The 12,904-nt window shown below is 44.3% G+C and overlaps 1 protein-coding gene across 3 annotated transcripts in view; it reads right to left on the bottom strand.

Moving 5' to 3' along the window:
* The window catches only part of GPR107 (G protein-coupled receptor 107), an 84,276-nt gene that overhangs the window by 51,335 nt on the left and 20,037 nt on the right, over positions 1–12,904 (bottom strand). Inside the window, exons 4-7 of one of the 3 annotated variants that reach the window (XM_003911188.5) lie at positions 12,799–12,878; positions 10,403–10,542; positions 6,654–6,691; positions 3,653–3,709 (exon numbers count right to left, since the gene is read on the bottom strand). In XM_003911188.5, coding sequence (XP_003911237.1) covers positions 3,653–3,709; positions 6,654–6,691; positions 10,403–10,542; positions 12,799–12,878 — 315 coding nt within the window. Of the gene's footprint in view, positions 1–3,652; positions 3,710–6,653; positions 6,692–10,402; positions 10,543–11,808; positions 12,030–12,798; positions 12,879–12,904 lie in introns of those variants that run through there. The other 2 variants (XM_021927130.2, XM_031654637.1) reach the window with 2 other exon arrangements.

The raw sequence follows: 12,904 nt of genomic DNA, 5'->3' as shown, positions 1-12,904 counted from the left end.
AACCATTAAACTACAAAGAAAAGCTAGGAAGTGACTATGGTAGCATTTTTCATGACAGGGGCTACTCTAGAGTTGGGAAGGACTGCGAGGGAGACATAAGGTTTCTCAGGGGCTGGAACTGCTCTATTTCTTGTCCTGGGTGCTGGATCATAAAGGTGACAGTTCATAGTTACATGTTAAACTCAATATAAGTACTTTACACTCTTCTGCATGTATACTGTACCTCACAACTTTAAAAAATGGGGAAAAAAAGACATCTGGCAAAAATAAAAATAAAAGACCAAGAACACACGAGCTGGAATTATTAATCTGTTAAACCATGTGCCAAACTCAATTGTGAATGCGTATTTTAATCCCCTGAGCTACAGCCACAATAAGAAAACCTTTCTAAACCATGGACAACCTCTACTTTTAGATTCAGGGGAAGCCTAAAAAAGATATAAAAGTTTAAAAGATATAATTTTAAAAAATCAATAGAATCACCATGGTTGATCAGAGTAGGCACCTGACCCTTAGAGACAAAAACAAAACAAAAATGTCAACTGTAGGGTTGGAATAAGCCCTGAGAGTCCCCTTCTGTATTTAGGTAGATAAACCACTCTCCCCATGCCATGAATGAAGCAGAAGAGCTCAGAGTGGACTGCACCATCCAAGATCGGGAGACACTGGGTAGAAGAGTGAGAAATCATGATGACTTCTTTCCAAGGTAGGGAAAGCCGGAGAAAAGCAAAGTACCCATGCACTGCCTGCTCCACGCATCCCAAGAACCCTGCGGACAGGCTGTTTCAGCACGAGCTGCTAATCACCATGCAGACTGCTGTGCTTGGATGCTCGCCCAACACAAAGCACTGGTGCCGGACATACGTGTGCATCCTGTAACACTTTCCTTTGTGATTAAAAAAGAGGGGAGCATTTGAAAAACTTTTTTTTGTTGTTTTGTCTTGAGATGGAGTCTCGGACTGTCGCCTGGGCTGGAATGCAGTGGCACAATCTCGGCTCACTGCAACCTCCACCTCCCAGGTTCAAGCGATTCTCCTGCCTCACCCTCCCAAGTAGCTGGGATTACGGGCGCCCACCACCACCACCCAGCTAATTTTTTGTATGTATGTATGTATGTATTTATTTATTTATTTATTTTTAGTAGAGACGGGGTTTCACTGTGTTGGCCAGGCTGGTCTCAAACTACTGACCTCATGATCCCAAAGTGCTGGGATTACAGGCATGAGCCACCATGCCCGGCCTGAAAAACGTTTTAAAAACTCATTTTATTAATAAGCATTCTAAAGTGAGAGAAGGAAGAGAGAAAAGTAACTTTTGTATTTTCTCAAGGAGGCAGTAAAAGGCAAAGTGATTAAATACATGGGCCTTGGATTCAAACAAACGTGGACCTGAATCCCCTGCTTGGGGCAAGTTACATCACCTCTCTGAGCCTCAGTTCCTCATCAGTACAAGAAAAAATTAATATTGACTTCACAGAGTTGTTGAGAGGATTAACTGAGATAATGACATAGAAGCACTTAGCACAATGCCTGACATTGGTTTATTAGTCTCTATAAATATAGGCCAAGGCCAAGGCCAACATTAGGAGTTTCATATACATCAATAATAAGAGAGAGAAAACCCCTGCCCTTAAGGTACCTTCTGTAGAGGGGGAGACAGGCAATAAACATAACTAAGTACAGTATATAGCATGTTGGAAGGGATAATGCTAAGGAAAGACAGAGCACAATGAGGGAAATAGGAGTGAGCTGCAATCAAGAGAAGCTTTGTTGAGAAGGTGACATTTCAGCAAAGACTTGGGAATTCTGAGAGACAGCATTCCTGCCTGTGGGAACAGCGAGAGCAGAGCCTAAAGCCTGGTCTGTCTGAGAAAGAGCAAGGCGGCTTGTGAGAGAACAGTGTGAATAACAGGAGCTGAGGTCAGAGAGACAACAGGGGCTAGACCACACGGGCCTTGCAGACCAGTGGGAAGGCTTGGGCTCTACTCCAAGACAGATGGAAAGCTGCTGGAGGGTTCTGAGCAAACGAGCATCCTGCAAGTTCTCAATAACTGTTAGCTATTAATATGGATAGCGACGAAAATGATGGTTACTAAGCTTAAAGAACATACAAAAATTGTTGAACAGGCAAAATGATGTCTGGAAAAAGAAATCAGAACAGTACTTGTGGGGATAGAGGGGTTTCTCAGAAGAGGGAAACACAGAAATCTTGAGACAGTGAATCCCATAGGTATATACGCATTTGTCAGAACTGAACAAACTCTACACTTAACACCTGTGCATTTCACTGTATGCATTTTTTTTGTTTTTGTTTTTGTTTTTTTTGAGACAGGGTCTCACGCTGTCACCCAGGCTACAGTGCAGTGGTATGCTCGAGGTTCACTGTGTGACCTAGACCTCCCAGGCTCAAGTAATCCTCCTCCCTCAGCCTCCCTAGTAGCTGGGACTACAGGCACATGCCACCATACCTGGCTAATTTTTGTATTTTTTTTTAAGAGATGAAGTTTCACCATATTTCCAAGGAGTCTTTAACTCCTGGGCTCAAGTGATCCTCCCATCTCAGCCTCCCTAGTAGCTGGGACTATAAGCATCTACCACCATGACTGGCTAATTTTTGCATTTTTTGTAGAGATGAGGTTTTACCATGTTGCCCAGGCTGGTCTCAAAACTCCTGGGCTCAAGCAATCCACCTACCTTAGTCTCCCAAAGTGCTGGGATAACAGGCGTGAGCCACCACGCCCTGCCATTTTTCATTTTTAGATGATTAACAGTGAGGTTCAGAAAGTAAGCGAGACCAGGCAAGGTGGCTCACATCTGTAATCTCGGCACTGTGGGAGGCCCAGGCAAGAGGACTGCTTGATCCCAGGAGTTTGAGACCAGCCTGGGCAACAGAGCAAGACCTCATCTCTACAAAAAATTTAAAAATTAGCCAGGCATGGTGGTCTATGCCTGTAGTCTCAGCTACTTGGGAGGCTGAGGCAGGAGGATCACTTGAGCCTGGATGGTTGAGGCTGCAGTGAGCCGTGATTATACCATTGCACTCCAGCCTGGGCAACAGAGTGAGACCTTGTCTCAAAAACAAAACAAAAAGAAATGAAGTGAGTTGTCCAATATCACCCAACTAGTAAGTGGGTTTTGAGGCCCAGTCCAATATCTTGTTCCCATACGTATGCTATTCTGCTGCCCCTAAACACTCATGGGCAATTAATAACTGACAGTTGAGCAGGTCACTCAAAGCCTCTGAGTCTGGGTGAAATCATCTCTAAAATTACAACATCACCGTAAATCGTCACCAATGGTCCTTTCAGGCATGGGGTACTATGCTTCCGGCACACTTTGAATGGGAGGTAGCATGGGGTCAGGGCAAAGGGGTCACGGGAACAGCCAAGTAGGACTGGGTTGGAAACTGTACCTCATCACCTACAATAGATAGTCACAAAGTTATTCACTCTCAGAGACTCACGATTTGATAAGTAGATGGGTAACAATATCCACCTTGTGGGTTTGTTAAAGAGACAGCTATTACGTTTAAGTGACTGATACAGGGCATACCTAAGTTGTTATTCCTAAATTCAAAATTCCTCTAAAAAAAAATTATCCTTTTACATGGTAGAGAGAAATTCTAGGAGGCTTTACACAAAGAGCATACATACCTGAAATGACACTGCCCCACCATTATTATGAACAGAAAAGGATTTCTCTCCCATGGCCTAAAAAGACATAATAGTATGTTTTAGGATGGCACTGGCATAGAAAGTGTGCTAATTAAAAGTAATTTATTAAACAAAACAAAACATGTTTCTTAAACTCTAAATTTGCCGACCTTCAAAAGCTCTCTGAAAATAAAAATGACTATCCTTTCAAGATGTCTGAAATCTGCTTTCACAGAGAATGGCAGTAGTTCTTCACCTGTTTCTTCTGCCTCTGCACTAACCCCTACCTCTGCCCCCTGCCTTGAATCTTTCGGCTAGACAGCATGTCTACCCTTGAAGCTTCAGCCAGACTAAGGGTGCTGACCCAGGCCATGCCCTGTCACATCCCCTGAATTCCACTCCTGACATCAAATGATCAAAATATTGACCAGGCGCAGTGGCTCAAGCCTGTAATCCCAACACGCTGGGAGGCCGAGATGGGCAGATCACTTGAGGTCAGGAGTTCAAGACTAGCCTGGCCAACAAGGTGAAATCCCATCTCTACTAAAAATACAAAAATCAGCCGGGCATGGTGATACGTGTCTATAATCCCAGCTACTCAGGAGGCTGAAGCAGGAGAATTGCTTGAACCTGGGAGGCAGAGGATGAGACTGTGCCACTGCACTCCAGCCTGGGTGGTAGAGCAAGACTCCATTCCCCAAAGCAAAAAAAAGGAAAAAGAAAAGAAAAGAAATCAAAATATTGCCATATATACAGTAAAACTGAGCAATGAAAAGAAATGATACATGCAACAATGTGGATGAACTCAAAGTAACTATGCTGAATATAAGACAGGAAAGAGTGCTGCATAATTCAGTTATATAAAGTTCTATAAATCTAATCTATACTATAGTGACAGATCAGTGATTGCTTGGGGACAGGGGGCTTACAAAAAGGCAGAAGAAATGTTTGGGGTGATGGATATTTCACTATCTTGATTGATAAGTCAGAGTTATCAGATTGCTGCTTTACATATGTACAGTTTATTTTAGGTCAATTATACTTCAACAAAGCTGTTAAGACAAAACATCACCATTTAGATGTCCCCCTCAAGGAGAAATCAAGATATCACAAACCAAAACTTTCCCAGTTTTTCCACTTCTGCTATTTCTACCACCCACTCCTCTGCTCCTCTCTTTCCCTCCCATCACCCTAACTGGCTTCCCAGTCATTTACTGTCCAAGGCTCTGCTCTAGTCCACATCCTCATCACCCGAAACAACCAAAACACGGTATTCTCACAACCGTGTCCTTCCTGGTCCTTCGAACAACCCTTTCTCCTTCCCCAAGGCTACCCTTCACATCACTTCCAGAATTACGATCTTTAATAAACAGTCTTTCCCAATCAGGAACTCAGGATGACTTCCCATTGCCTGCCCATCAATTCCCTCTATTGCCTGGCCCTGTATTATCTAAGATCTCTCTCTGCTCCCAAATCTGTGTGTTTCACTTCAAACGAGCCAGTGTTCAGCATGTGTCATCATCCAGTCTTTGTGTATGGCATTCTTCCTCCCCTTGCTTGTCTTCCTCTTCTCTGAACAAACTCCAAACTCAGCCCCGGTGACAGTTCCTACCAGAGGGCTTTTCTGATGGTTTGGTATCTTCCTTCCCTAACTACCTCATCCTATATCATGTAAGAGATATGCAACTTAGAAATCAATTTTCTTCTTCCTTCCTCCTTTTCTTTTCTTTTCTTTTTTTTTTTTTTGAGACAGGGTCTCACTCTGTCACCCAGGCTAGTAGGGTGAAGTCACACAATCATAGCTCACTGTAGCCTCAGCCTCCCAGGTTCAGGTGATCCTTCCACCTCAGCCTCCAGAGTGGCTGGGACCACAGGCGCATACCACCACACCCACTAATTCTCTATTTTTTTGTAGAGACAAGGTTTCGTCATGTAACCCAGGGTGGTCTTGAACTCCTGGGCTCAATCAGTCCACCCACCTCAGCCTCCCAAAGTGCTGGGATTACAGGCACAAGCCACCATGCCTAGCCAGGAATCAATTTTCCTTTGAAATTGTTTCAGTATGTCAATGCTCTCCCCCAAAATGGGAGACAATTCCCTGTAGATTTTTTTTTGTTTTTATTTCTTTAAACTTTTTTTGAGACAGTCTCACTCTGTCACCTAGGCTGAAGTGCAGTAGCGTGATCTTGGCTCACTGCAGCCTCTGCCTCCCAGGTTCAAGTGATTCTCCTTCCTCAGTCTCCCAAGTAGCTGGGATTACAAGAATGCACCACCAAGCCCAGCTAATTTTTGTATTTTTAGTAGAGACAGGGTTTCACCATGTTGGCCAGGCTGGTCTTGAACTCCTGACCTCAGCCTCCCAAAGTGCTGTGATCCCCTGACCTCAGCCTCCCAATGTGCTGGGATTACGGCATGAACCACTGCATCTGGCCCCTGTAGATGAGACGTGTGTGTGTGTGTATGTGTGTGTATATATACATATATACACATATACACACATATATACATACATATACACATATATACACACATATATACACACACACATATATATATGTAAGATCTCTGTATTGCAGGTTCTACATCTGCAGATTGAACCAACTGCCAACCAAAAGTATTTTTTACAGTAAGATTAAAAAGTAATAGTAATAAATAACACAAATAAAAAACCAACACAGTGTCACAACTATTTACACAGCGTTTACATTGTGTTAGGTATCATGAGTACTCCAGAGATGATTTAAAGTGCACAGGAGGATGTGTGTAGTTTATGTGTAAATACTATGCCATTTTATATAAGACACATGAACATCCACTGATTTTGATATTCACTAGGGTTCCTGTAACCAATCCCCTGTGGACACCAAGGGACGACTGTTTATGTATGTGTTTGTGCATGCATGCATGTATATATATCAATACACACACACACATGTACACAACACACACATGTACACACATATCCAGGAAAGCTGAGCACAAAAGGGTGGTTAGTTCTTACCTTTGAATCCACTGTACTTCTTTTAGACTTTCCACCATCTAGAAGCAGAAACATTCAAAAGAGAGCACTGCATGACTCAACTTACGGATACATATATATATTACAGTATCATTTTCTGAGACTCCAGCTTGTCTAATATCAAATAATTAAACAAAATAATCTTGGGTACTGCCATTTCCTCAGGTCCCAAAACATAATTCTTGTACTGCTGAAGCAGCAAATCAGACCTTGTTATATTATAAATGGTATCTAGTAACTGATAATAGTAACAACAGAATTCATTTCTGGATATTCTAGCATATGTTATTGCCAGAGAGGCCACATGGAATGCCTTTCCTAACTTTCTAAGTAATCACATTTGAAAACATAATTTTTAAGAAAAAGGCCAGGAGTGGTGGCTCACGCCTGTAATCCCAGCACTTTGGGAGGCCGAGGCAGTTGGATCACCTGAGGTCAGGAGTTTGAGACCAGCCTGGCCAACATGGTGAACCCTCATCTCTACTAAAAATACAAAAATTAGCCAGATGTGGTGGTGCATGCCTGTAATCCCAGCTACTTGGGAGGCTGACACAGGAGAATCCCTTGAACCCAGAAGGTGTAGGTTGCAGTGAGCTGAGATCATATCACTGCACTCCAGCCTGGGTGACAGAGCGAGACTCCATCTCAAAAAGAAAAACATGAGATACATTTACACACTTGAAAAAGTTAATAGCAAGTAATATTAGCATAATGATACTTTCTTCCCTACAGCAAGAAGATTGCTAATGGCTTCTTTCATGGAACAGAGTGGGCATCTATCTCGTTTTCACTTAAGATATTCTTGGGCCGGGCGCAGTGGCTCACGCCTGTAATCCCAGCACTTTGGGAGGCTGAGGTGGGTGGATCATGAGGTCAGGAGATCTGCATGGTGGCGGGCGCCTGTAGTCCCAGTTACTCAGGAGGCTGAGGCAGGAGAATCACGTGAACCCAGGAGGTGGAGCTTGCGGTGAGCCAAGATCGCGCCACCGCACTCCAGCCTGGGCGACAGAGTGAGACTCCGTCTCAAAACAAACAAAAAAAAGATATTCTTTGTGGGAAAGACTGGACTTCAAGCTCCCCGCAGGAAGAAAGAGAATAAAAAGAAAGAAAAGAATATTTTCTTCCCAGAGAATGGTGATATGAGCACAAAGAACCTAGACAAGAAGGAGATGGTGCACAGGCACTAACCTACACCATCGCACAAATGCAGTCTTTCTGTATGGCTTTTAACTGCAGTCAAGCTGGACAGACTGAGTAACATAGTTTGGATGTCTGTCCCCTCCAAATCTCATGTGGAAAGGTAATCCCCAGTGTTGGATGTGAGGCCTAGTGTGAGATATCTGAGTCACAAGGGCATATCCCTCATGAATGGCTTGGTGCCCTCCTTGTAATGAGTGAGTTCTTGCTCCAAGTTCAGGCATGATCTGGTTGTTTTAAAAGAGTGTGGTACCTCCCCACTCCCTCTTGCACCTGTTCTCACCATGTAACCTGCCTGCTCCCTCTTGCCTTCTGCCATTATTGGAAGCTTCCTGAGGCCCTCACCAGGAATAGATTCCGGCGCCATGCTTTGTATAGCCTGCAGAACTGTGAGCCAATTAGATAATTCAACCTCTTCTTTTGTTGTTGTTGTTGTTGTTATTTTCGGTAGTGGTGGTTGTTTTTGAGACAGGTCCTCATTCTGTCACCCAGGCTGGAGTGCAGTGGCACAATCTTGGCTCACTGCAGCCTCCGTCTCCTGGGTTCAAGAAATTCTCTTGCCTCAGCCTCCTCAATAGTTGGTACTACAGGCACATGCCACCACGTCTGGCTAATTTTTTTTTTTTTTTTTTTTTTTTGAGACAGAGTCTTACTCTGTCGCCAGGCTGGAGTGCAGTGGCGCGATCTCGGCTCACTGCAACCTCCGTCTCCCTGGTCCAAGCGATTCTCCTGCCTCAGCCTCCCAAGTAGCTGGGATAACAGGCACGTGCCACCATGCCCAGCTAATTTTTTGTGTATTTTTAGTAGAGACGGGGTTTCACCATGTTGGCCAGGATGGTCTCGATCTCCTGACCTTGTGATCCGCCCACTTCGGCCTCCCAAAGTGCTGGGATTACAGGCGTGAGCCACCACGCCCAGCCTAATTTTTGTATTTTTAGTAGAGATGGGGTTTCACCATGTTGGCCAAGCTGGTCTTAAACTCCTGACCTCAAGTAATCTGCCCGCCTTGGCCTCCCAAAGTGCTGGGATTACAGGCATGAGCCACCAAGCCCAGCCTCTTTTGAGAAAAACATTGTATAAGCAGTAAGTATATATGTATTTATTTCAGAGACAGGGTCTTGTTCTGTCATCCAGGCTGCAGTGCATCACGGTTCAATGTCTCCTAGACCAGTCACGTTCAAGCAATCCTCCTGTCTCAGTCTCCTGAGGAGTTGTGACTACAGGACATGCCACCACACATGGCTAATTTTTTTATTTTTATTTTTGTAGAGACAGAGCCTCGCTATGTTGCTCAGGCTGGTACCAAACTCCTAGCCTCAAGTGATCCTCCCACTTAGGCCTCCCAAAGTGCTTGGATTACAGGCGTGAGCCACTGCACCTGTCCATAAATTATCTTTAAAGAGCTCACATGAATCATCAGATGAACCTGACAGTTAATAAAAAAAGGTGAATATAAATTGGTTAATAAACACATGGAGAAAAAGTACAGCTGTAATAAGAGTAAATATAAATAAACAGGAATACCTTTTTTGCCTTTCACTTTAGGATTTTTTTTTTTGAAAAGAAAATATCCGGCCGGGCGCGGTGGCTCAAGCCTGTAATCCCAGCACTTTGGGAGGCCGAGACGGGCGGATCACGAGGTCAGGAGATCGAGACCATCCTGGCTAACAAGGTGAAAGCCCGTCTCTACTAAAAAAATACAAAAAAATTAGCCGGGCAAGGTGGCGGGCGCCTGTAGTCCCAGCTACTCTGGAGGCTGAGGCAGGAGAATGGCGTGAACCCGGGAGGCGGAGCTTGCAGTGAGCTGGGATCACGCCACTGCACTCCAGCCTGGGTGATAGAGCGAGACTCCATCTCAAAAAAAAAAAAAAAAGAAAAGAAAAGAAAATGTCCCATAGTGGCTAGGACATGATAACGTGCCCACTATTCCTGCATATTTCTGATAAGAATATAAATCCACACAACTCACCTAGAAAGGAATTTAAAAATATCTACCAATATTCTCAAAAGCATTCATATCCTTTGAACCAGAAACTGCAATTCTGAAAACCATCATAAAGAACAGGACTATATGAAGAGAGGTCTATGAGTAAAGAAGTCCACTGCAGCAATATTCATAACCACACAAAAATGGAAATGTGTCTCCTTAAGGGGAAAGGTTGAGGAAATTACAGTATCCGCTTAACGGATATATGATAGGTATGACACGGGCTAAAAAGTAATCAGGCATGCATATACAATTAGAAGCATGACTGAATTTTACAAATCAAACGTTCTAGAATTATGAAACAAGCTTAAAAGAAAACATAAATTACTAAAATTCTAACACTGGGAATAAAGAGAAATGACTGTCGTTTTTCCATCTGCTTCAGATTTTCCACATTTTTCTTGAACGTTTATGCATTTTTGTGTAACTTCCAAAATATAATGCTAAGACGACAACAGATCATGTTTTACTTTCACTTTTAGGAACAAAAAAGCTTCTACAAAGCAGGTAGCGAAAACTGAAAGCCAGTTTCCACCTTACAGTTTACCTTGTGTCTTCTGAGTCTGGCTGCCTGCTGAAACAGGGTTAACATTAGGCTCCTGGCTCTGACCAAGGACTTTCTCATCCCTGCTGAAGACGATCTTTGGTAACTGGGTACCAGCTTCTGGTGGAGACTTTATTCTTACCCTACATTCAAATAAGACAGAAGGAAAAAAGGTCAAAGCAGTGCTCCTGGCCACTGAGCATGCTGCATGCAGGCCCTGTGCCAAGCTCATGCAGTCCTTATGATGTTCTACAATGTAGATTCTATTACCCACATTCTACAGATACCGAAACCGAGGCTCAGAAAAGTCAAATAACCTGCCCAAGGGCACCAAGCTAGGAAGTAGCTGGACGAGGATCCAGGCAGTCTCTCTTAAACGTAAGATCTTAGCAACCACACAATTCTGAGGTACATCTTTTTCCTTAAGTATCGTGAAAATGCTCAGCAAATTGGTGCACAAGGGAAACAGACAAAACGTAAAGCATCAGTAAGACTTTAGAGTGAAATCCAGGCCGGGCGTGGTGGCTCACATCTATAATCTCTGCACTCTGGGAGGCTGAGGCGGGTCACTTGAGGTCAGGAGTTCAAGAACAGCCTGGCCAACATGGCGAAACCCTGTCTCTACTAAAATTACAAAAAAAAATTGGCCGGGCCTATTGGCACGCGCCTGTAATCCCAGCTACTTGGAGGCTAAGGCAGGAGAATCGCTTGAACCTGGGAGGTGGAGGATGCAATGAGCCAAGATCGTGCCACTGCACTTCAGCCTGGGCCACAGAGCAAGACCCCGTCTCAAAAAATAAATAAAGTGAAATCCAGGGAAGCAAAAGAGGGCAGTGGCAATGTTAGCTGCCTGTCTAATATCCATTTCCACCCTCCCGCCTTCTCATGAGACCCACTTTTGTTTACCCCATCCTACCCAGGAGGGGCCAGTGACAGTTCCCATGCCTGAGTGGATGCCCAACCTAAGCTGGCACATTTAAGCACTTCTCATTCTAACTAGGGGAGGAGTCTGCTCTCTGTCCCTTGGCTGGATATGAATGACAGAGCAGAGCCACCTTGTGATGGCTGGGAAACCTGCCTGAGGAAGAAGCTAACACCCAGGATGGCAGAGCAGAGAGATGAAATGCACCAGAGTCCCTAACATCAGTAAGCCACTGCAGGCCTGTCTCTCGCCTGCCCCACTGCACATAGGTGAGGTAATCAATGTCTTCACTATTCATGCCAGAGTCTAAGTCAAATCTTTTGTTGCTTGCTGCCAAAAGTAGCCTAACTAATACAGGAGACTGTCAGATCAATTTTATTAAATGAAAACAGAGGTTATCACGGAGAATATTTTAAAAGTTAGGGTCTACGATGGTTTTATGAGAAAGCAATTTTTTTTTTAGAAGCTTATTCATTCGTCTTCTTACCTCCAATCTTGTTCATCTCAAATCCATCCTCTTCTGGGCTGCCAGGAGTCTACTTTACAGGCAAGTCTGAGCACGATTCCTACCTTAAAGGCTCCCTCAGCAATTACAAAGTAGGCAGGTGGAAGTATGCTGAACTTGAAAATACACAGTCTGGCCGGGCGCGGTGGCTCACGCCTGTAATCCCAGCACTTTGGGAGGCCGAGGCGGTCGGATCACGAGGTCAGGAGATCGAGATCATCCTGGCAAACATGGTGAAAACCCGTCTCTACTAAAAATACAAAAAAAAATTAGCCGGGCGTGGTGGCGGGCGCCTGTAGTCCCAGCTACTCTGGAGGCTGAGGCAGGAGAATGGCGTGAACCCGGAAGGCAGAGCTTGCAGTGAGCTGGGATCACGCCACTGCACTCCAGCCTGGGTGATAGAGTGAGACTCCGTCTCAAAAAAAAACAAACAAACACCAAAACACAAAGTCTGATAATTCATCAAAGTTCAACATTTTTAAAGAGGCTAAATTGCCAGAAATCCTCACCAACCATCTCATGAGGCAGATACCATCATCATGAAGTAGGTAAGGACACTGAGGCCCGGAGTCACAGGGCTGACGAGTGGCAGAAGCCATTATTTGGACCCAGTCTTGTTTCCACTCTGCCTTTGCATAGACTATGCCCTCTGCCTAGAATGCTTTTCTTATTCATCTGGTAAAAGGCTACTCACTAGAAAGCTGCTTGGGCCAACACTTTTCTGAAGCCTCTCCTTCCTTTCTATAATTCATGAGTTCTTCCCTTCCACTTCTGTTTGGCTGTGATCACGTGTACTGCCGTTCTGCCTCTCCCATCAAGGACAGGCCCTCTGTCTCCCTAGCCTTGTCTTGAATCTCTGGCACTCAGCACAGTCTTTGGCACATGGCAGACACCCAAGGAATGTTAGCATACTACTAAATTCTTCCCGATTCTACTCTAGGACTGAACTGAAGGAACTTTAGAATTACTTACTCACTTCTGGAGATGTCTAGGATTAGAAGGGTGACAGAGACAGACTGTTTCTTTAAAATACAGTAATTCACATCTTCATCCTGAGAAAGGAAGAGCCAATTGTACA

The sequence above is a fragment of the Papio anubis genome, chromosome 13, assembly GCF_008728515.1.
Source record: "Papio anubis isolate 15944 chromosome 13, Panubis1.0, whole genome shotgun sequence".
In the NCBI taxonomy this organism is placed as follows: domain Eukaryota; kingdom Metazoa; phylum Chordata; class Mammalia; order Primates; family Cercopithecidae; genus Papio; species Papio anubis.
This window is presented reverse-complemented; position numbering and strand designations above follow the sequence as displayed.